The following is a 22,141-nucleotide window of genomic DNA, read 5'->3' on the forward strand; positions in this document are numbered from 1 at the left end:
AAAATGGGGCAGTAACCTGACCTTCTTTCAAACACGACCCATCTACGTTCACACCACTGCCACCACCCTAGCCCCAGGCACTAGTATCTCTTGCCAGACAATTGCAGTGGCCCCCTAACCAGCTGCCCCTTCTCCACCCTGCCCCACTACAATTCATTCTCAACCCAGGAAGAGGAATCACCTTAAAACCTAATTCACATTGCGTCACTCCCCTCCTTAAATTCTTGTAATGATTTCGCATTCCCTTATCTCCTTAGAGTTAGGCAGGAAAGTCCAACCCATTCACCATGGCCTGCAGGGCCCTCCACCCACCTCTTCAATCTCCTCTCTCACACCTCTTCTCCCTCACCCTTTCACTCCAGTCAACCCCTCCTTCTGGAACACCCTTCCCGTCGATCTTCCCGGGCCGTCTCCCTCTTACCATCCAGGTCTCTAAAGTCGTCTCCAGAGAGTGGCCCCCCGGGACAGCCCACCTCCCCTGTCCCCACGCTTTGGCCCATTCCTCTTTTTAAATTTCCCCGTTCCGCTTCTAGCGCTCTCTGGAACCGCGTTGTCTCGTTTCTCGTGGCCACCGTCCCGTCTGGCTCCCCGACAGAGGTGTGAGCCCAGGATGGCGGGGAGGCGTCCCGTCCGGTCCCCGCCTTGCTGATCGCGAGGCGTCGCTGCGGGGGTCTCCGGTCTGCCTCGGGCGTCCAGCAGACTCGGCGCCGCGAGCATCACCCCAACTCTACCGCCCGGCGCGGGTGTTTACGTTCCGGGGCGGGGGGCGGGGCCGCGCCGGCTGGGTTCTACTTCCGGGGCGGGGCGGCAGGCGGGGCGGGGCGTGCCGTCTCCTGGCCTGTCTGGAGGGCTGCAGCGGCAGTGGCGGCGGCACGGCAGGCACCGGCCCGGGGAGCGGCACCATGAGCGGTGAGTGGCGGCCTGGCCGCTGTCACCCGCCCCAGCCGCCCCGGCTCCCGCCGCACCAGCTGCACACTCCGGCCCCCGAGTCCCTGCGTCCCGCTCGCTCGCGGACCCCGTCCCATCGCTCCCAGTTTCCTGACCCCCATGTACTCCCAGTTCCTAGCTTCTGGTCACCTGCACTTTTCTGGCGTCCCGGGTCCAGGCACTCCTAGTCCCTTGACTCCTGTCCATCACTTACAACCGGCTCCTGGACACCTGTCCCCCAGATCGCCCAGTCCCTCCCAGTCCAGTTACCGACCCCCAGTTCTCAGACCTCCTGTGTCTCAGTCCCTCCTAACTCCTAGACTCCCTGAGTCCCAGTTCCAGTTGCGGGTCCCCCTGCTCCCCAGTCATTCCCACCACCCAGGCCCCTGTCCCCAGTCACTCCGATCTACACTCAGGCAAAGAGTGCCTCATTCTTAGTTTGCTGCCTCCTGAGCCTTGTGTCCCCCGCTAGCTGTCGGTTCCAGAGGACGCTTGGTTCTCCTCATTTTCCCTCTCTGGTTCTGCTTCTTGTATTTTGGTTATTTTTTCATACTCCAGCTCCTTCCATTTCTTTTCCTAGCTCATTTGAGGTCTCCCTAGTCCTGCCCAGTAGCCCTTCCCCTCTTGTCCAATGCTGAGCTCATTTGGGGACCTCTGCCCTTCCCAGTCCGACCCTGTCCCTCCCACTGGGGAGCCGGGTGGTTTTGGTGGGAGGCTTGAGGTATGTGTGGACAGCTTGCCTTCAGTGTTTCTGAAGTTTAGTCCCTAGACTTGGACGCGTGTTCTCAGCTCTTTCCACTCATGAGATCCGTTGGTGTTTTGGTGCTAAGTCATTCCTGGGTGTAGTATGTAGAGATGGGAGTGACTCAGGGAAGCCTCGCAGCTGCCCTGACTGGGATCTGGATTTACTTAGGAGGACCCGCCTACCCTCCTTCTGCCTGTTTTCCCCTCACTGTGGAATAGCCTCTACAGAATCCTTGCAACCAGCCCAGCTGGCCCTGGCCTTGGACTCAGGCATGTCTGGAGGTCGAGGCGGGGCAAGGTGAAGGCCATGTGTCTCTCTTCATCTTTAACTTTTAAGTTAATTCTGTGGATCATTTTACATAACTTAGGTGCCTTTTGTTTTGCTATTTATGAGCAAGGTTTGTGAAATTGATGGTCCTAATGGGGGAACTGGGGAGGGGGGTTTTCCTGGGAGATAGTCCAGCTTCTGTTGTCAGATGATTTTTGGCCTCACTAGAGTTTCTGGTCCTTGAACATTAGTGATACCACAACAAAGATGCGATGAGCTGGTTTCCACCCAGGAGGTAGTACAGCCTGAAATAAGTGCACACCTTGTGGGCAGACAGCTTGGGTTCAAATACCTGCTCTGCCACATAAACCTGTGTGATTTAGAGCAAGTTGCTCTGCCGTTCTGGAAGTCTCAGCAAAATGAGGATAAATAATAGTACCTGTATCCTAGGCTTGTTGCAATGACTAATGTTACTCAGGTAAAGCGAATGGTACTGTGCCCCTTACATGGTGTGTAGTCAGGAACTTGAGAGCTGCCATTGTTTCTGTAAGGATCCCTGTGGGGTTCAGGTGGGGTTGTTTTCTGGCCCAGCTCTGGGACAAGGGCTGGGGCTAAGAACGCCCTGAGAAGCTTTTCTTTTTTTTTCTTTCTTTCTTTCTTTCTTTCTTTCTTTCTTTCTTTCTTTCTTTCTTTCTTTCTTTCTTTCTTCTTCCTTCCTTCCTTCCTTCCTTCCTTCCTTCCTTCCTTCCTTCCTTTCTCTGTGTTGGGTCTTCGTTTCTGTGAGAGGGCTTCCTCTAGTTGCGGCAAGCGGGGGCCACTCTTCATCACGGTGCGCGGGCCTCTCACTATCGTGGCCTCTCTTGTTGCGGAGCACAGGCTCCAGACGCGCAGGCTCAGTAGTTGTGGCTCATGGGCCTAGTTGCTCCGTGGCATGTGGGATCTTCCCAGATGAGGGCTCAAACCCGTGTCCCCTGCAGTAGCAGGCAGATTGTCAACCACTGTGCCACCAGGGAAGCCCGAGAAACTTCTTTTTAATGTGACCATGGAGTCTCTGCCTTGAGCTCACAGTTCTGGACCATTCTCTCTACTGTCTTCATTGGGAGCAAGTGAAATTGACAAGCCAAGGGAAACTGACCAATGTATACTTTAAGGAGCAACTTACTGTCAAAACTAAGGAAGTTTTAAAATTCAGTTAAAAAACCCCATTAGGTCTAAGGTTAAACAAATTACAGAAGGAAACCAACACATGGCTTTTTAAGGAAAAACCATGAAGGATGAAAGCCTTCTTTTGGAAAGATTGTAATTGAGGCAGAAAAAGTGGTTGCTGAGGATTGGAAGGGGAAGTCCAAGGTATTTTCCACCTATGGGATTAATAATTGGCACATAAAATAATGTGGCATGGAAATATTTACTCTCTTTTGCGTATTTTTTTTAAAGAAAATTTCAAGCAAAAAAAAGTGGAGAGAATAGTCTAATGAACAATTACCAACTCATGACACTTCACCCACATACCTGTCTACTTCCTACCTCTCTCCCCAGTTTATTTTGAAGCAAATCCTAGACACCCAGCAAATCCTATCATTTCTTCTTGTTCTTTTTTTTTTTTTTGGCTGCGTTGGGTCTTCGTTGCTGTGCGCGGGCTTTAGTTGCAGCGAGCGGGAGCTACTTTTCGCTGCGGTGCGCGGGCTTCTCATTGCGGTGGCTTCTCTTGTGGAGCACGGGCTCTAGGCCCGCAGGCTTCAGTAGTTGCAGCACACGGGTCAGTAGTTGCAGCACGCGGACTTCAGTAGTTGTGGTGCGCGGGCTCAGTAGTTGTGGCTTGCAGGCCCTAGATCACAGGCTCAGTACTTGTGGTGCACGGGCTTAGTTGCTCCACAGCATGTGGGATCTTCCCAGACCAGGGATTGAACCCATGTCCCCTGCATTGGCAGGTGGATTCTTAACCAGTGCGCCACCAGGGAAGTCCTATATCATTTCATCTGTAAATTTTTAAAAAAATATTTCTCTCTAAGATATAGGGACCCCTTTTTAAAAAAAATAACTCAATTCCATTATCATACCTATAGGAAATGAGCAGTAATTCATTAATATCAGATATTCAATGTTAAATTTCCATGATTGCCTTATAATTTTATTTTATAGTGTATTTTTTTTTTGGCCATGCCGCGTGGCTTGCCCGATCTTAGTTCCCCGACCAGGGATTGAACCCAGGCCCCGGCAGTGAAAGCTCTGAGTCCTAACCGCTGGACTGCCAGGGAATTCCCTATAGTGTATTTTTAAAAGTCAGGGTCTAAATATGGTTTAAACAATGCAAATTGGTTTGTCTTTTAATTTTTTTAGGTCTCTTTCTCTCTTTTTTTTTTAATGTTTAACATATTTACAGAATTGTGCAAACATCACCATAATAAATTTTAGAACATTTTCATTACTCCAGAAAAGAAACTTCACACCCATTAATAGCTCTTCTTCATTTTCTGTTCCTTTAGCGCCAGGCAACCACTAATCTACTTTCTCTCTCTATGGATTTGCCTATTCTGGATATTTCATATAAATCAAATCATACAATATGTGACCTTTTGTGTCTCTTTTCACTAAGTATCATGTTTTTAAGATTCATCATGTTGTAGCATGTATCTGTACTTTATTCCTTTTTGTGACTGAATAACATTCTGTTGTATGGCTATGCCACATTTTGTTTATCCATTCATCATTTGACAAACATGGACTTGTTTCCACCTTTTGGCTATTATGAATAATGCTGCTGTGAACATTCACGTGCAAATTTTTGTGTGGATAATATGTTTTCATTTCTCTTGGACAGATATCTAAGAGCAGAATTGCCGAGTGTATTTGAGGAACTGTCAGACTGTTTTCCAAAGCAGCTGCACCATTTTCCATTCCTGCATCATTTACAGCACTGTAAAAAGGTTCTGGTTTCTTCCTGCCCTCACCAATAGTCTTTTTGATAATAACCATTCTAGTGAGTGTAAAGTGGTATCTCTTTGTGGCTTTGATTTGCATTTCCCTAGTGAGTAATGATATTGAGCATTTTTTCATGTGCTTGTTGGCCATTTGTATATTTTCTCTGGAGAAATGTCTGTTCAGATTCTTTGTCCATTTTTTTTTTTTTAATTGGGTTGTTTTTATTGTTGAGCTGTAAGAATGCTATATAATTTCTGGCTACAAGTTCCTTATCAGATATCTTTGCAAAAAATTTTCTCCTGTTCTGTGGGTTGTTTTTCACTTTCTTGACGGTATCCTTTGAAGCACAAAGTCTTTTTTTAAACTATGGGTTCCCCTTTCATCTCTCCCGTTTTTTTTGCCCCCTTGCCATTTTTTTGAAGGTAACAGTTTATCCTGTTAGGTTTCTTTGTGGGATTTTGCTGATGGAATCCTTTTGGTGTAGTTTGACATGTTTCTCAGTTTCTCGCGTAGCCTATAAATTGGCAATTAGAGTCTGTTGTGTCTTGCAGCTGAAAATATTGGAGTGGAGGCAGAGGTCAGATGGGTACAAGGCCAAATACATTAAGTGCAAATCACCAGGAAGTGGAATGGTTAGGTAATGCATGCACAAGATAAATGGGCATCACGGGGCCAGGAACAACTAAGATGACCGTTAATAGGGGAGTGGACAAATATATGTGGTATGGTCACATGATGGAAAACCTCAAAGATGTTAAAAGGAATAAATTAGATTTATACACATCACTGTGGCTATATCTCAACATTAATATTCTCTAAAAAGAAGCAAGGTACAGAATTATATTTAAAATATATACCTTGATGCACATCAAAACATGCACATAAAACAATGTTTATGGATTCATGTATGTGTGTAGAAGTAAACAAATTGCTAGGAGGGTGGATACCTGCCGGATGTGGATGGTTGTTCCAGTGTGATAGTGTGATGATTTACTTGTTACTCTTTAAAGAATCCAGTAGGTAGGAATACTTGATTATCAGCCTCTACTAGCTAAGGAATTCTGATTTTCAGATAATGCTTTTGCTCTTACTGGGGAAAGTAGAACTTGTAGGGTCAGAAAGTCATTATGATTCTCAAACACTGTCTTTGGTAAGACTTTATAGTTGAAGCTACTTGATGCTCATTTCCATCAGTAATTACTCTGTCACGAATCCTTCTTAAGTTAGAAAGACCCTGAAACCCCCATTTCAAGGCCTGGGGAAAGCCAGACCCAGAGAGGTCAAATAATGAGTGAAGCAAACAAGCTCTAAGGGCCTGAAACACCAGAGTTGGGGGCTTAGTGGGTAATTTACTGCTGTGTCTTGTCTGATGTTTAGGTTCATTTTGGCAGCTTTTTTCTTATTTTTCTGGAATGTTGAAGGTCATGATTTTCTCTTTGGCATTGACTGTGTCATCTCCAGCAGTGGCTTGTATTTGGAATAAAGGATCAGCTGATGGTGGAGGGGGAGATAAATTAGGAGTTTGGGAATAACATACACACTACTATATATAAAACAGGTAAACAACAAGGACCTACTGCATAGCACAGGGAAGTATATTCAATATCTTATAGTAACCTATAATGGAAAAGAATCTGAAAAAGAATATATATATATATATATGCCAAATCACTTTGCTGTACACCTGAAACACAACACTGTAAATTAACTATACTTCAATTTAGAAAATGGTTAAAAAAAGAATCAGCTGAAATGAGTGAACGGAAAAAAGAATAGCTGTGGTCATTCAAAGCAGAAAAAGTGATGATATCACCTTTTTTCCCCCCCAGTGAAGGCACTGGGCTGATCTGTTATGGCAGATTGTAAGAAGAAGCTGTTCCACTGTCAGCAAACATTTGACTGCCTGCCTCTCTTGTGAGCAAGTGGCAATGGCCTCAGTCCCACTGATCTCCACTCTCCCGCTTCCCGGTTGCATGGCTCTGCCTGGGTGACCAACAGGAAGTCAAATGCTCAGAGGTCTTAAGTTTTGGAACTAAATTCTCTGAATTCTGGCAATGTGAACATAATCCCGGATAAAGCACCTCCCGTCCTGCTACCGTCTTGCCTGCACACAGGCCATGCATTCTCAACGGGGTGATATCACCCCTGTGGGGGAGAAACATCTATTCTTGTGTCTAAAGCACAGATATGCATGATGTACGATACATCTGTGGTATTAAAATTTCATGGCGGGGGTGATTAAGGAAAAAATGTCTAAAAAGGATCCTGACAGAGAATGAGAAAAAGCTTGAGAAATGTTGACATAGGCTGAAGTAATTTTATCACTATCATATAAATTCACATTTTGCTTTTACCCTTAACATTTCTGGATAAAACTTTATCATATTGCTACATGGTCTTCCTATTGATCACTTTTATGGACTTCATAATCCATCAGTAATCCATCATTATACATATGGCATAACTTTTAAATTACTGACTTTACTTGTGGAAACTTATCCCCCCCCCCCTTTTTTCCTTTTTGTTCCTATTATACATAATGATGCAGTGAACATTTTTGTTCAAGGTAGTTTTTCTTCCTTTTGATGATGTCTTTAGGATGATTTCCCTGAAGTAGTGTTAACATGAAAGTGTTGATGGTTCTTGATTGCTCTTTCCGCCAAAGCAATTGCACTTGTTTAAAACGCTACCAGTGAGGGGCTTCCCTGGTGGTGCGGTGGTTAAGAATCTGCCTGCCAATACAGGGGACACAGGTTCGATCCCTGATCCGGGAAGATCCCACATGCCGCGGAGCAACTAAGCCTGTGCACCACAGCTACTGAAGCCCGCGTGCCTAGAGCCCGTGCTCCGCAACAAGAGAAGCCACCGCAGTGAGAAGCCTGCACACAGCAATGACGAGTAGCCCCCGCTCGCCGCAACTAGAGAAAGCCCTCGCGCGCGAAGCAACGAAGACGCAACGCAAAAAATGCTACCAGTGAGAGTGAGGCAGTGGTAGCAGCAGAGCCTGGCCAGAAATTCAGGGTTCAACATCCAGCAGTCATTTGTTGGATGACAATTTGGCGCATCTTCTGTCACTTAGCAGAGGGCTGTACTGTCGGTGTTTGTTGAAGGGAATTGACAGAATGTACCCAAAATGTTAGAGTAATAGGTATGTTAACCAGGACTCTTCCTCCCACACACCCGGCCGCGCCACGCAGCTTGTGGGACCTTAGTTTCCCGACCAGGGATCAAACCCGGGCCCCAGCAGTGAAAGCACCGAGTCCTAACCACTGGACCGCCAGGGAATTCCCCAGGACTCTTTTCAGTTGCATGTGGTGGAAGCTGATTCCAACACAATGGGAGTTTAAAGCATCTTGTGCTGGAAAGGTCTAGGGATAGCCTGGCTTCAGCCTCAGCTGGTGCTTAGAGAGTCATCAGGACCACCTTTCTGTCCGGCTCGCAACTCTCAATACTTTCCTCTCTGTTGGCTTCACCCTCAGGCAGCCTCCCCTCCATGGAGGCAAGACGGCCCCTAGCAGCTCTTGGGTCACATCCTACAATGTAGCAACACCCAAGCGGGCAGGCCTTTTCCAGTTGCTCCGGCAGAAGTCCTGGCGCTGACTCATAGTGGTCTGGCTGGCCTCGCAGCCATCCTGGAACCAACGCATCACCGTGGCTCTGGCTGCCCATGCTTGGATCATATGCCCAGTCCAGAGCCCAAGGGTGGCGTGTGTCCCGCTTGTTGTCTGGATGGAGGAGGAACTGAAGGGGGAGGGAGGGGTCTTGTCATTTGGTGGGGGGGGGTCAAGGAAGACCTCGCAGGGAAGGTGATGTCTCAGCAGAGACCCGAGGGAGGCGAGGGTGACTCCTGAGCAGCTGGACAAGTGAGGATGCCTTTTGCTGAGGTGGGAAAGGCTGTGGGAGGAGCAGCCTGAGGCCGCCAGGGAGAGTGAGGGCCCTTTCCCAGCCCTGACTTGTGCTCACCCATCCAGAAGCCCTCAGAGGCCTGTGCTCCCCGGCTTCCCACGAGGGGGGAACTTGCCCACTGGCACCCCGCTTCTCCTTGCCTGTGTCTGCATAGTTTGGAATCTGCTGTTTCCTCCTCCACCTTAAAAAAAAAAAGCAAAACCCCCAAATGACATTAAAGACTATTGTGAAAACAATATACCTATAAATATACCTTTCTAACATATTAAATATTTAGATTTTTAGGTATTCCACTTCTGTCTATGTTCAAAGCATATGCATTTTACCTAATTGCATTGAGTCTACATTTGAATTAGTGTCTTCACTTATTATAGCATTTACCCATGTTCCTTCTCTTCACAATTATTTAAAAATGCTGCGTAACATTCCACTAAATTGACATGCTGCAGTTATTTAACCTTTCTCCCATTGTAGGAAAAGAAAGTAAATTCCATTTATGATGTTCTAGGATGGAATTGGCAAACATTTTCTGTAAAGGGCCAGATAGTAAATATTTTCTGCTTTGTGGGCCATCTGGTCTCCAACCCAACTACTCATCCCTGTTGTATAAAAGCAGCACGGGCAATACGCAAGTGAAAGCACGTGGCTGTGTTCCAATAAAACTTTATTTAGAAGACCTGCAGTTTGGGGGCTGTAGGTTGCTGACCCCTGTTCTAGAACACTGTGGGAAAAATCTGCACCCCTGAAACCATGTTTAGGCAGGCATCATGTTGCAGTGGAAAAACACTTGCACTCAGGCAATCCTGGATTTAACTCCCATTTGAAGAACCTGAGCAAGTTGTTGAACTCCGACTCTTAATTCCCTCATCAGAAAATGGAAGTGAAAGTGAGTGATGAATGTACAATGCCTTACTCGGTACCTAGAAGACAGAGAGACTGGTAAGGAAGTTACTTATTACTTTTCTCATAATCCCAACCCCCCCACCCTGGCCCATTCCTCCATAGCTTAGTTTCCCAGGAGTCAGGAAGGTGCTTTGATGTTCTTGTAGTTTTTGGTATTCCCTGCTCGTTGCTTTCCAGGACTCTGCACTGGTACTCATTACCAGTGGTGCATTCCTGTATCCCTGGAGCTTTACGAGCAATGGGGAATTTCATTTTTTAAAAAAATTGAAGTATAGTTGATTTACAATGTTGTGTTTCAGATGTACAGCAAAATTATTCTGTTATACATATATATGTATTCTTTTTAAGATTCTTTTTCATCATAGGTTATTATAAGATATTGAATATAGTTCCCTGTGCTATACAGTAGGTCCTTGTTATCTACTTTATATGTAGTAGTGTATATATGTTAATTCCAAACGTCTAATTTATCCCTCCCCCTCTTTCCCCTTTGGTAACCATAAGTTTGTTTTCTATGTCTGTGAGTCTGGTTCTGTTTTGTAAATAAGTTCATTTGTATCATTTTTTTTTTAGATTCCACATATAAGTGATAACATGATATTTGTCTTTCTCTGTCTGATTTATTTCACTTAGTATGATCATCTCTAAATTTATCCATGTTGCTGCAAATGCCAATATTTCATTCTTCTTTATGGCTGAGTAATATTCCATTGTGTATATGTACCACATCTTCTTTATCCATTCATCTGTCGATGGACATTTAGGCTGCTTGCATGTCTTGGCTATTGTAAATAGTGCTACTGTGAACATAGGGGGGCATGTATCTTTTCGAATTAGAGTTTTCTCCCAATACGTGCCTAGGAGTGGGCTTGCTGGATCATATAGCAACTCCATTTTTAGTTTTTTAAGGACCCTCCATACTGTTCTCCATAGTGGCTGCATCAATTTACGTTCCCACCAACAGTGTAGGAGAGTTCCCTTTTCTCCACACCCTCTCCAGCATTTGTTATTTGTAGACTTTTTGATGATGGCCATTCTGACCATTGTGTTTCCCTGGAGCTTTGCCAGCAATGAGGAATTTCAGTTTAAATGTTTCTTGGTGAATTTAGTAGTTATACAGTGGTAATATGTGGTGGTTGATTTGGTAAGTTTATAATTTGCATTTCTCCAACCATGAGGGAAGATACACTTTCTCTTCAAAGTATTTGCACACTGCAGTTTTTCTTTTTTTTTTCTGCAGCAAGGATTGGCAAACTGGGCTGGCCACCTGTTTTGTAAATAAAGCTTTATTGGAACCCAGCCATACCCATTCTTGCTATTGTCTCTGGCTGCTTTTGCACTCTGATTGAGTAGCTGTGACAGGGACCATCTGGCTTGAAAAGCCAAAAATATTTACCATTTTGCTCTTTACAGAAAATATTTGCCGACCTCTGCTCTAGAGGGAATTCTTTGCCCATTTATGAGTCCACTGTTGACCCAGTCTTTGTTCTCAGGCATCACAAGGCCACTTGGATGGCCCGAGCCCATCTGCCTCCAAGCAGAGTCTGCCTCTTTCCATTGTGTGGTGAAGGAAAGTCTGTCCTTTTGTCCTCCTGCAGCTGTGCCACTTTACCCCACAATACTGCGACCCAGTGCCCTGACTTTGGGGGTGAATGATTGTCCATTTTATCTGTTCATGTGCTAATGCAGACAAAACTAGTGCTTCACTCATGCGATGTGCATTGCATGCACGAGGCCATTCTGGTCCTCTCCATTTAAAGCAGCCGCTTGAGGGACTACAGAACCGAACCCCGGAGTCTTGATCCAACAGTTGTTGAGTTCCTTCTGTGAGGAGGGGAACCAGAAACACAAATCATCTGAGACAACGCTCCACATGCTCACAGGGCTCCATAAAAATGCCGTGTTAATCGCAGTTTTGCAGGGTGCGTTGAACAAATCATATAATATCATTGACTGTATCATGTGTTTGTTATATGTCAGTAAGTCATTTGTTGTGTTCCAGATGTTATGGCCCCTGTGTAGATAATTCAGTGCAGGAGGAGATGGGAACAAAAGGGCCTTTGGCCAGAGCTGGGAACAGCCACTGTGGAAGGAGTGGCCCTCACAGAGGGCCTGGCCGCTCTCGTGAAGGAAGAGCTGTGCTGGACAGGGCAGCAGAGAAATGAGGTGGAGGCTGGAGCGGCACGTGGGAGCAAGGCACGGCTTTTATTAAACTGGGGGGAGGTATTATGACATCCCCGTATGCTGTAGGAATTGCACAGATGAGAAGAAAGAATTGACGATGTTGGAAAAAGAGGGACCGTTGCTGGAGTATGTCCTTGAGCAGGTGAGAGGAGATGGGGTTCAGAGCACAAGTAGAGGTTTAAGTTTTTTAGCTTCTTGGAGCCTCAGTTTCATCGTCTGTGAAATGGGACAATCAAACTTAAGTTAGGGCAGAATTTCCCAATTGTGGCACTATTGACATTCGGGCTGGATGATTGTTGTGTGCGGCTGTCCTGTACACTGTAGTAGATGCCAGGAGCAGTCCCCTAGTTGTGCCAAAAATGTCTCTAGACATTGCCAAATGCCCTGTTTTGGAGGGTGGTTGAAATCCTGGTTGAGAATCGCTTCTCGCCACCACTTCTCTGTAGGGCCCCTTATAAGTAAACCTCCTTGAAGCCTCCTTATTTGAGAGTGCCTGCTGTTTCCTGTTAGGGGCCTGCCTGATGCAGAAGGTAAGGACTTACTGGCCTCAGACAGACACTCCCCTCGGTGTAATCAGAAACGTGAGAGAGGAGTGAGCTTGGCTTTTCTCTCCTGTGTTTCAGTGTGGGGTCTGGGCCCTATGGGAAGTCTTGTCCCACCCCTAGGGGACTCCTGCCATGGTGGCTTCTTCGGCTTGGAATGTGCTCTCATCTACCTGTTGCAGTCCTTTCCATAAAGTATTTTCTTACGGAGGTGGATTTCAGATAACGTGAAACCATGTATACTTTTAATACAATTAGAACAATGAACTGTTAAGTTAGAAATTTAACAATTATATAAACAATTAGCCATTTAAAAGTGAACAGTTCAGTGGCAATTTAGTACATTTGTAACTTGCAACCACCGTGTCTGTCTAGTTACAAAGCACTCTCACCACCCCCAGAGGACACCCTGTACCTATTAAGCAGTAGCCTTCTATCTTTACGGGTTTACCTATTCTGTATTCTAGCTCTTCCTGTTTTTTTAAGCACAGTTCAAGTTCCCGCTTTTTCAGTCAGGCTTCCCTGGCCCCCAGCAGGCCAGCAGTGTGGTGTGGAAGAGGCCAGGCAGATCAGGGTCTCAGCGCTGCTTTGCTGCCTGACCTCGGGCAGAATTCCTGGCCTGCAGTGGGCACCCAAAGAACCTTACCGTCTTTTTCTTTTCTCCGTTATGCCCGCTGAGTGCATTGCAAGGATTGGCCTTCGGGCAGAGAAATGACTTTCCCTCTGCCACTGCGTAGAGAGGCAGGGAAATACCGTTGTGTGTGTGTGTGTGCAGACTTGCCCAAGTGACCTAACTCCTCTGTGGACGGGCACCAGGATTACCTTGACCTCCTGGGTTGTGGCAGGGATTGGAGAAGGGATATATGTAGAGTGCCTTGGGGGCATCTTGCTGGTTTTCCCCTCCCCACATGGCAGAGAAGCTTTTTCACCTTTACAGTCCCCCAGGGCAGTGAACACAGAGGCCAGGATTGGATTGCTTTGCCTGTGCTCTGGAGAGAAGGAAGCCTGATGAAAGTACTTGTTAGAGCCAGAGGTATAGGATTGCCCACAACAACAGCAATAATAGTTAATATGTATAAAGTGTTTGGTGTATACCAGGCACTGTTCTAGGTGCATGGTATCCATTCACTCATTAATAGCTGTAAGAGGGGACTTCCCTGGTGGTGCATTGGTTAAGAATCCATCTGCCAATGCAGGGGACACAGGTTTGATCCCACATTCCGCAGAGCAACTAAGCCTGCGCGCCACAACTACTGAGCCTGCATTCTAGGGCCCGCGAGCCACAACTACTGAAGCCCACGCGCTGAGAGCCCCGTGCTCTGCAACAAGAGAAGCTGCCGCAATGAGAAGCCTGCGCGCCGCAACTAGAGAAAGCCCACGCAAAGCAACAAAGACCCAATGCAGCAAAAAAAAAAAAAAAAAAAAAAAAGCTGTAGGAGGTGCAGAGGGGTTAAGTAACTTGTCCTTGGTCACATAGCTGATGTTGTAGGATTTGAACCTGCCCTGTCCTACTCTGAATCCCTGCTCTCTCTCCCCAGGAGGTCACTGAAGGCTGGAGATTTGTGGGAAAAATTAGTGTAGGATCTTAAGGATCCTAAACGTGAAAGACAACAGCGATGCACCTGAACCAGGTGACTGATTTTCAAACGCAGGTGATTTCTAAGTTAGAGCCTCAGGAGATCACTGCATTTCTCTGACAGGTTTGTGGACCCTGGGTGTATTCCCTGGGGTGCCTTTCTGTTTTCTATTTTCATTTTGATGGAAGCCTGTTCTGTGAATCACTTTGCTTTATATCTGAAACGAACACAATATTGTAAATCAACTATACTCCAATTAAAAAAAAAAAAAAAAAAAGAAGCCTATTCTGGCTCATCTGGTTGATAGTGTTGACTCAGGGCTACCCTTACAGAAGGAAGGAAGCCGAAAGGCTGGGGTTTCATAGAGAAATCATTCCTGAACTGGCAGTGGGGCTGTCATTGCAGGTTTGTTACAGGGGTTGAGGGTGAGCAAGATTTCACAGATGGCCGAGGCAGCGGACTTGAAATTGAATCCTTTCTTCAGCACTTCCATGGGTGAAGGTCTTTTCCTCTCAGCCCCAGTGCTCTGTTGAGTGGAGCCACCTTTCCTTCTTTGTCAAGGATTAGATGCCAGTCAGTTAATGGCTTAGCCCACAGTTGAGGCTCAGTAGGCGGGCACTGGCTCCCTGCTCCTCTTGGGTGGTTGCAGCCGTTGAGGCTGGAAGATTCTTCTTGCCCTGGGAGGGGTCCTGTATTCTCCTCTTGGTCCCTGGGAGAAGGTAGGAAAGAGCCCGGTAGCATCGATTGCTCTGCCTGCCTGTCTCCGCAGACACCCCACACTCGCAGACTGCAGAGCTAGGAGGGGGTGATCTCATGCAGAAACCAGTGCCCGGAGAAGGGAAGTGACTGTCCGAGTCACGTGACCAGCAAGCAGCCCGGCCGGGATGAGAACTCCTGATGCCTTGTGACTTCCCACTAGCGCTCCTTCCACTGTTCCTCATGGCCATGGGCCTCCTGGGCACCTCCTGCCGTCAGTGAATGCTCCCAAGGCCGCCCGTGCTCCCTCTGCCCTACGAGACCCCCTTCTCTTCATCCCCGTTCAGGCCTGGGATGGCCACAGGTGGCTTTTCAGGGGTCAGGACTGTCTTTTTCAAGTGCACTTCTTGTCTGGGGAGAGATCGCGTCAGCGAGGGTGGGTGTGTGGTGGGCTGAGACCTGCACAACCTCAGGCTGTTTCTCTCTAGAGAACAGGCTTTCTTCCCACGGTGGAGGGGCTTTGCAGGGTGAGGCAGAGGAGGCTGCTGACCTTTCTAGAGAAAGCAGTGGAACGAGTTCTGTCGCAGAGATCTGGGATCATCATGCGTATCATTAGGGGTAGGTGCTGTATCCTTGCTCTTCACGGTGGGTCAGGCACCAGCAGCATCAGCGTCACCTGGGACCTTGTGAGAGAGACAGAACCCCAGGCCCCACCCAGCCCTTCTGAATTAGAGCCTGCCTGGAGATGCGTGTGCACGTGAAAGCTTGAGCGTTACTGCGCTAACAATTATCAGGAGTGAGATGATGGAGATTTTTATTTTCTTTGTATATTTCCCCCCGATTTGTTATTATTGTATTTTTTCACATGAAGTACTTTTTTTTTTAATTGTGGTAAAATACACATAACAGAGTTTGCCATCTGAACCATTTTTAAAAAAAATTAATTAATTAATTTATTTTTGACTGTGTTGGGTCTTCGTTTCTGTGCGAGGGCTTTCTCTAGTTGCGGCAAGCGGGGGCCACTCTTCATCGCGGTGCGCGGGCCTCTCACTATAGCGGCCTCTCTTGTTGCGGAGCACAGGCTCCAGACGCGCAGGCTCAGTAGTTGTGGCTCACGGGCCTAGTTGCTCCGCGGCATGTGGGATCTTCCCAGAGCAGGGCTCGAACCCGTGTCCCCTGCATTGGCAGGCGGATTCTCAACCACTGCGCCACCAGGGAAGCCCTTAACCATTTTTAAGCGTACAGTTTGGTGGTGTTAAATACCTTCACACTGCTGGGCAGCGTCCCCACCATCCATCTCCACGACTCTTTTCATCCTGTTAAACTGCAGATGTGTAGCTATTAAACCCTAACCCCCATTCTCTCCCCTCCCCTCCCCCTGACAGCCACCATTATACTTTCTTTCTCTATGATTTTGATTGCTCTTAGTTAGTACCTCATATAAGTGGAATCATGTGGTATTTATCTCTCTGTGTCTGGTGTGTTTCACTTAGCATAAAGTCCTTAAGGCTCATCTGTGTTGTAGCATATTGCAGAGTTTCCTTCCTTTTTAAGGCTGAATAATATCTATTGTATGTATATGCATACATATTTTGCTTATCCATTCATCTGTCAGTATACACTTGGGTTGCTTCCACACTTTAGCTACTGAGAATAATGCTGCTGTGAACATAAGCATACAAATATCTCTTCAAGACCCTGTTTTCAATTCTTTTGTGTATATACCCAGAAATGCTGGGTTATATGATAGTTCTATCACATGCATTACTTTCATGATCAGAAAGAATAGCAAAAGCACTTCAGGGGGGAAAACCTTGTCGAGTTTCCAGTTGGCATTGCCCAAGGGCAGGTAGAGTTGTTGGGTACAGTACTTGGAAAAAGGAAGAAAGCAAGCCTGACTTCCCAGTTGTGGTGTTAGAGAAGAGCTGAAACTGGACCTTCTGCTAAACGGAGAGCAGGATGATTTGATAGACACAGGTGTCAAGAGCGATGTTGAGGGCCTAGGGTCGGCGGGGTCTCTAGCCGTCCTGAGTGACGCTTCAAGATGGCCTCTGGTCTGGTGGGAAGGATGCGTGAGCTATCCTTTCTCAAGACCTCTTCCAGAAAAAATAACAGTGGCAGAGTTTGGGAAGTCAGCTGTATTCCTGTGTGTCCATGGAGAGTCTACTGACTGGTTTGACCTCCGGGCCTGGGGTGAGGCAGGAGCCCGTGTGGTAGTCCTAACAACCCTTGAGGGGCACGATCTCCAGTCGGGGTCACCATTCCACCTATTTTTTTCTTAAGTGTTTTTTAAAAAAATTAATTAACTAACTAATTAATTAATTTTTGGCTGCATTGGGTCTTCATTGCTGCGAGCAGGCTTTTCTCTAGTTGTGGTGAGTGGGGGCTACTCTTCGTTGCGGTGCGCGGGCTTCTCATTGCGGTGGCTTCTCTTGTTGCAGAACACGGACTCTAGGTGTGCAGGCTTCAGTAGTTGTGGCTGTGGCACGCGGGCTCAGTAGTTGTGGCTTGCAGCTCTAGAGCGCAGGCTCAGTAGTTGTAGCGCACGGGCTTAATTGCTCCGCGGCATGTGAGATCTTCCCGGACCAGGGCTCGAACCCGTGTACCCTGCATTGGCAGGCGGATTCTTAACCACTGCACCACCAGGGATGTCCAGTGGTTCCAACTATTAGTATTCAAATACAGAACAAAACCTAAACCCATTATCATGGCCCACAAGACCTTTGTTACTGGCCCCTGCCTGTCTGTCTTTGCTTCCCCTTTTCTGCTTTTTGCTCAAGTCCTAAGAGGCTTCCTTTGGGTCCTGGAAGACCAGAAGCCAAGCTGTTCTCTCCTCTCTTCCCTGGCCGTTTGCTGTGCCTGGAATGCTGGTCTTCCATATCTTTCCACGGCTGCTCCTCCTTGTTATAAAGGGCTCAGCTCAGATATTACGTGTGCAGAGAGGCCTTCCCTGACTGCCCCGGCTGACGTGGCCCTCTTGCTTCCTCTCTGTCATCACCCCATTTAGTTTTTCTTTCTAGTATGACTCTCTAACATCATCTTTATTAGTTTACTTAGGAGCTATTTGTTTCTTCCTGAGAGAATTTTCACTCCATGAGAAGACGGTTCTTTTATACCATTTAACCCCTGTGTCCCCAGCACTTAGAACATTGCCTGGCACACAGTAGAAGGTAAATAATTACCGAGTGGGTCAATGCATGTAATTGCTTGTCTTCTCTGAGCTTCAGTTTCCCCATCTGCAATTCAGGGATCCTAATACCTGGCTGGTAGGGTGGTCGTGAAAATTACAGGGCACAGTGCATTCAGAGGACTCAGTTTTGTGCCTGGCATGCAGGAAGTGCTCACCATACGGTCACAGTTGTTAGCAAGCGGGTGGCCCTGGCATGACTTACATGAATCACTGACCATCTCTAAGGTGATGCCCTGCTGGTACTCCCTGGTGAAGCCCCGGCTGAGTTGCCCAAGAGAGAAGCAGCTCAGTGGCAATTCAAGGCCTGCAGTGTGGAGCATCTGCCCTTGTACAAACTCTAAATTTGGGTCTCCTTTGAAACAACTGTGTTCTGTGTCTGGTGCATCATAATATGTAGCTGTGTCTCTGTTGATTGGAGTCACTGGGTCTCTTGTGGAGCATCAGATGTGGTTCTGACAGTGGTCTGCCTGGGGCTTTGAAGTGTCCTTGCCCCACACCCTCTTAAATGGGAGTTTGGTGTATACCATGTGTATCAGTTGAGAATGCTTTTGGCTGTAAGTAACAGCCCAATCAATGTACAATGCTTGAACGAATGGAACTGTTTGTTGTGTGAAAGGTATGAGATTTCTAGCTTTGGTTCAGCAGCAAAATGACATCGGGGCTGGTGTCTCTGTGATTCTCTTGGCCTTCGCTGCAGGCTTGTTGCCTCAAGGTAGCAAGATGCTGCTCTGGCTCCACCCGATGTGTTTACGATTAAGGCACGAAGGATGGAAGAAGGAGCGAAGCCGTTAACATCTGTTCTTTTATAAGGATGGCATAATTTCCCCAGATCCCTCCCAGTGCTCTCTGCTTACATGTCATTAGCTAGAACTTCTTACGGGCAGCCTTACAAGAGAGGCTGAGAACAGGAGTAATTAGGTTTTTCATGGAAAAATGATGTTGGAGATGATGGTGAGGTCAGCCAACAAGCAGTGCCGGCCATACTAGGAAACTTACATTTTTAGTTAGACTATTGGTTCTCAACTGGGGGCAATTGTGTTCCCCAGAGGACATTTGGCAGTATCTGGAGACATTTTTGTTGCCACAGCTAGGGTGTGTGTGTGTGTGTCTGTGTCTGTGTGTGTGCACGCTAATGGTGTCTAGTGGGTAGAGGCCAGGGATGCTGACAGACATCTTAACAATTCACAGGGCAGCCACAGAGAATTATCTGGTCCAAATGTCAGTGACACCAAGGTCGAGAAACACTGAGTTAGACCATTCCAGTAACATCATCCAAATTTGGGGAACACTAGTTTAGCTGCTTTCCTGGGTTGCAGTAACAGGAAAGTGGTCAAACTTCATTGTAATGATGTAGATTATTGATACCTGGTCTTGTTATTGATTTTACTAAAGAGAAGGCTGATGCTAGTTGGGCACAGCCGTACACTGCATGTCAGAGAGTCTTAATAGAAAGCGAATGTCAAACAAAACTAATTAAGCCTCATTGCATTTTAGGATCACAGAACAATGACATGAAAAGACAATTTCTGCTGGAGCGACTGCTGGATGCAGTGAAACAGGTAAGAAGAAAGCTCACGTTTGACTTTGTGGTCAGGTCATAGTGTCAGATGATCAATGAAGAAGTCATTTCTGCCCTTCTATCTACACAGACTTCCTCCCGCTTTGTATCTGGGAACGGTGACGCTAATCGTTTTTCCCAGCAAATGATAGTGATCAGTGGTAGGGACAAAGGAGCTCCTGTGTCCTGACTTCCTGGAGACCCCCTGGAGGACCCGGCCCCATCCTTCACAGATGTCCCCTTGAGAAGGGCATTGAGTGGGTTTCAGAGCCTCATTTCCAAGCAGTTGTGTTTTAGGGCAACTCCTAAGGGTGCTGCAGTCGTGGTTGGAGTTAGGACCCCGTGAGCACAAGAACAGAAGTGAGGCCGTGCTCAGGCTCGTGTGGATCCCGCGGGTGGGCTCTGCTTGGTTTGGCTGATGCTGTTTCTGATGCCTGGCTTTTGGCTGGGTGTGGAAGCAAGCTTTGACATGAGGCTGGCATCAGTTTGCTTGCTTGCAGCTACCAGACAGGCATCATTTCTTGCATATTCATCGCGTGCCTGATTCTCTGCCAAGTGCTTTACATCTAATCCTTCCAACCACCCCGTGAGATAGTTCTTGCAAATATTGCCATTTTACAGATGAAGAAACTGAAGAACTGAAGCTCAGGTCTGATAACTTGCTGCCGACGTCATAGTTAATAAGCAGCAGAGCTAGGATCCAGCCCTAGGAATTCACATTTTGGAAGAGGCGACTGGCAATTATCTGCGTGTAATCACGATGTAGGGAGATAAATATGTACTTTAATGGAAGTGTCTGTTAAGTGTCGACGTGAGTCCAGAGAATTTAGCATCTGCGCAAGCCTCGAGGCATCCAGGTATGGTGGGAAGGACACAGACTCGGGTGTAGCTGAGGTTGAAGGCCAGCTTCATCTCTTCACAGCTGTGTGTGCTGGGGCAACTCACCCAGCCTCTCTGAGCGTCCTTCTTGTCTTTAATTGGGTTACCGATCTCTATAGGGCTGTTGATGGAATTGCATTTGTTAAAGTGGGTGAAGGGCATGGCCAGCGCCTGTTCCACAATAAATGCACAACCCACATTATTAGTTTCTTCTTTCTTTGCTCCAGAAATGGAAAGTAAAATAAGAAGATGAAGAGTTAAGTCAAGCCACGTCAAATGTAGCAGTTAAACAGAAATAACTTGGATCTTCTGCCTAGAGCTGCTATTATTATTTTGGGGGGTGAAATTGTTGTATATATGCCTTTTAAAAATCAACTTTATTGTGGTATAATTTACATACAATAAAATATAGCAATTTTAAGTGTGCAGTTCCATGAGTTTTGACAAAAGTATCATTTAAATGTCTATACACACACACACACACACACACACACACACACACACACACGCACACGATAATAAGTTCAGGAATCTTGCAAACGTGCTACCCACAGTGGAGATTCTACACTTTGGAAAGAGTAGTGGAGAGGGGTGATGGTTGCACAATATTGTGAAGTGAATTGAATTGCATAATTAAAAATGGTTAAAACGGTAAATTTTATGTTGTCTATATTTCAGCACAGTTAAAAAAAAAAAAAGAGCAGTTTGCTTTTGTTTCCACCCTCCCTGGGTGAATTGTGGTTCAGCACAACCAGATGACTTGTCTGAAGCTTGATTTATGCTGTCATAACTTTACAGCCAGCCATAACAACTTTGGGCCCTGTCAGAAGGGACCCATCATCACAGATTTGTGGAAGTTTTGATTACTGCCTGTTAAGAGCTCTGTGTTATTGACAGTCAGCTGCTGACAGATAGAAGAAGCTTCCTAGATAATCTGCAGGAGGCCGTGTGCTTCTGTTTTCCTCTCAGCGTTGTCTTTGCACAAGGCTCACTTCTCTACGAGCTGGAGATAAGGGCTTCCTTCAAGTGGCGGCTGGAAGGCTGGGGTGCCCGCCGTCTTATGTCTTGGGCTGACCCCCAGGGCATGGGGACACCCTGACTTGGCACCCAGAGTTCCTGGCCTCGTGTCCCCCGCGACCCTGAAAGCCTGTGGGGGAGGTTTTGTATGTCCCATCCCAACAGCTGATCTCAGCAGCTTCTTTTTCTGTGCAGTGCCAGATCCGCTTTGGAGGGAGAAAGGAGATCGCCTCGGATTCCGACAGCAGGTAAATATGTAGCTTCTGAAACCCTTTACCTTCAAAGACCAAAAAGGTGGCCAGAGATTGACCAGCTTCTGTAGTCTGCCGCTGCAGCCAGGTGGGGCAGTGATCGCATTTGGGGGATCTGTAGATCATCTGTGCTGTGACTGCTTGTCTAAAGTATTTCCAGCTTCCTGTCATTCTCCTTCTAGGAACCTACTCTGAGTGAATTCCTTGAAATGACTTTCCGCATGAAGTTATTTTCACGGAAATTTAATAATGATGAAAACTCAGAAATCTGAATGCTCAACAATTGGGAAATGGTGAATAAACTACAGTGTATCGGTAGAATGGAACGTTATATAGCCATTACGTTGATGTCCATACAGAATTTGTTTTAAGCAGAAAAATGCAAATGTAGTGATTTAAAAATAATATATTTAGTAAAAGTAAGAAGAGCAGGATACAGAGTTAACATGGATTCACAGTGATCCTCGCTATGTGAAACAACAACTCTGGCAAAAAACACACCAAAATGTGAATAGAGGTCATGTTGAGGTTAAGACTTGGGAATCTTTATACTCTCTGAGACTTTTTTCATGTTTTA

General features: G+C 46.5%; 1 protein-coding gene across 6 annotated transcripts in view; it reads left to right on the top strand.

Moving 5' to 3' along the window:
• Positions 1–830: 830 nt before the first annotated feature.
• The window catches only part of SNX29 (sorting nexin 29), a 557,678-nt gene continuing 536,367 nt past the window's right edge, over positions 831–22,141 (top strand). For 4 of the 6 annotated variants that reach the window (XR_009497586.1, XR_009497587.1, XM_059896907.1 and 1 more), the window contains exons 1-3: positions 831–909; positions 19,354–19,418; positions 21,509–21,561. Coding sequence is in view for 3 of the 6 variants with exons in the window: in XM_059896907.1 (XP_059752890.1) it covers positions 903–909; positions 19,354–19,418; positions 21,509–21,561 (125 nt within the window). In the remaining 3 variants the exon portion in view is untranslated. Of the gene's footprint in view, positions 910–11,571; positions 11,593–19,353; positions 19,419–21,508; positions 21,562–22,141 lie in introns of those variants that run through there. The other 2 variants (XM_059896908.1, XM_059896910.1) reach the window with 2 other exon arrangements.

This window comes from Balaenoptera ricei, chromosome 15, assembly GCF_028023285.1.
Source record: "Balaenoptera ricei isolate mBalRic1 chromosome 15, mBalRic1.hap2, whole genome shotgun sequence".
Classification (NCBI taxonomy): domain Eukaryota; kingdom Metazoa; phylum Chordata; class Mammalia; order Artiodactyla; family Balaenopteridae; genus Balaenoptera; species Balaenoptera ricei.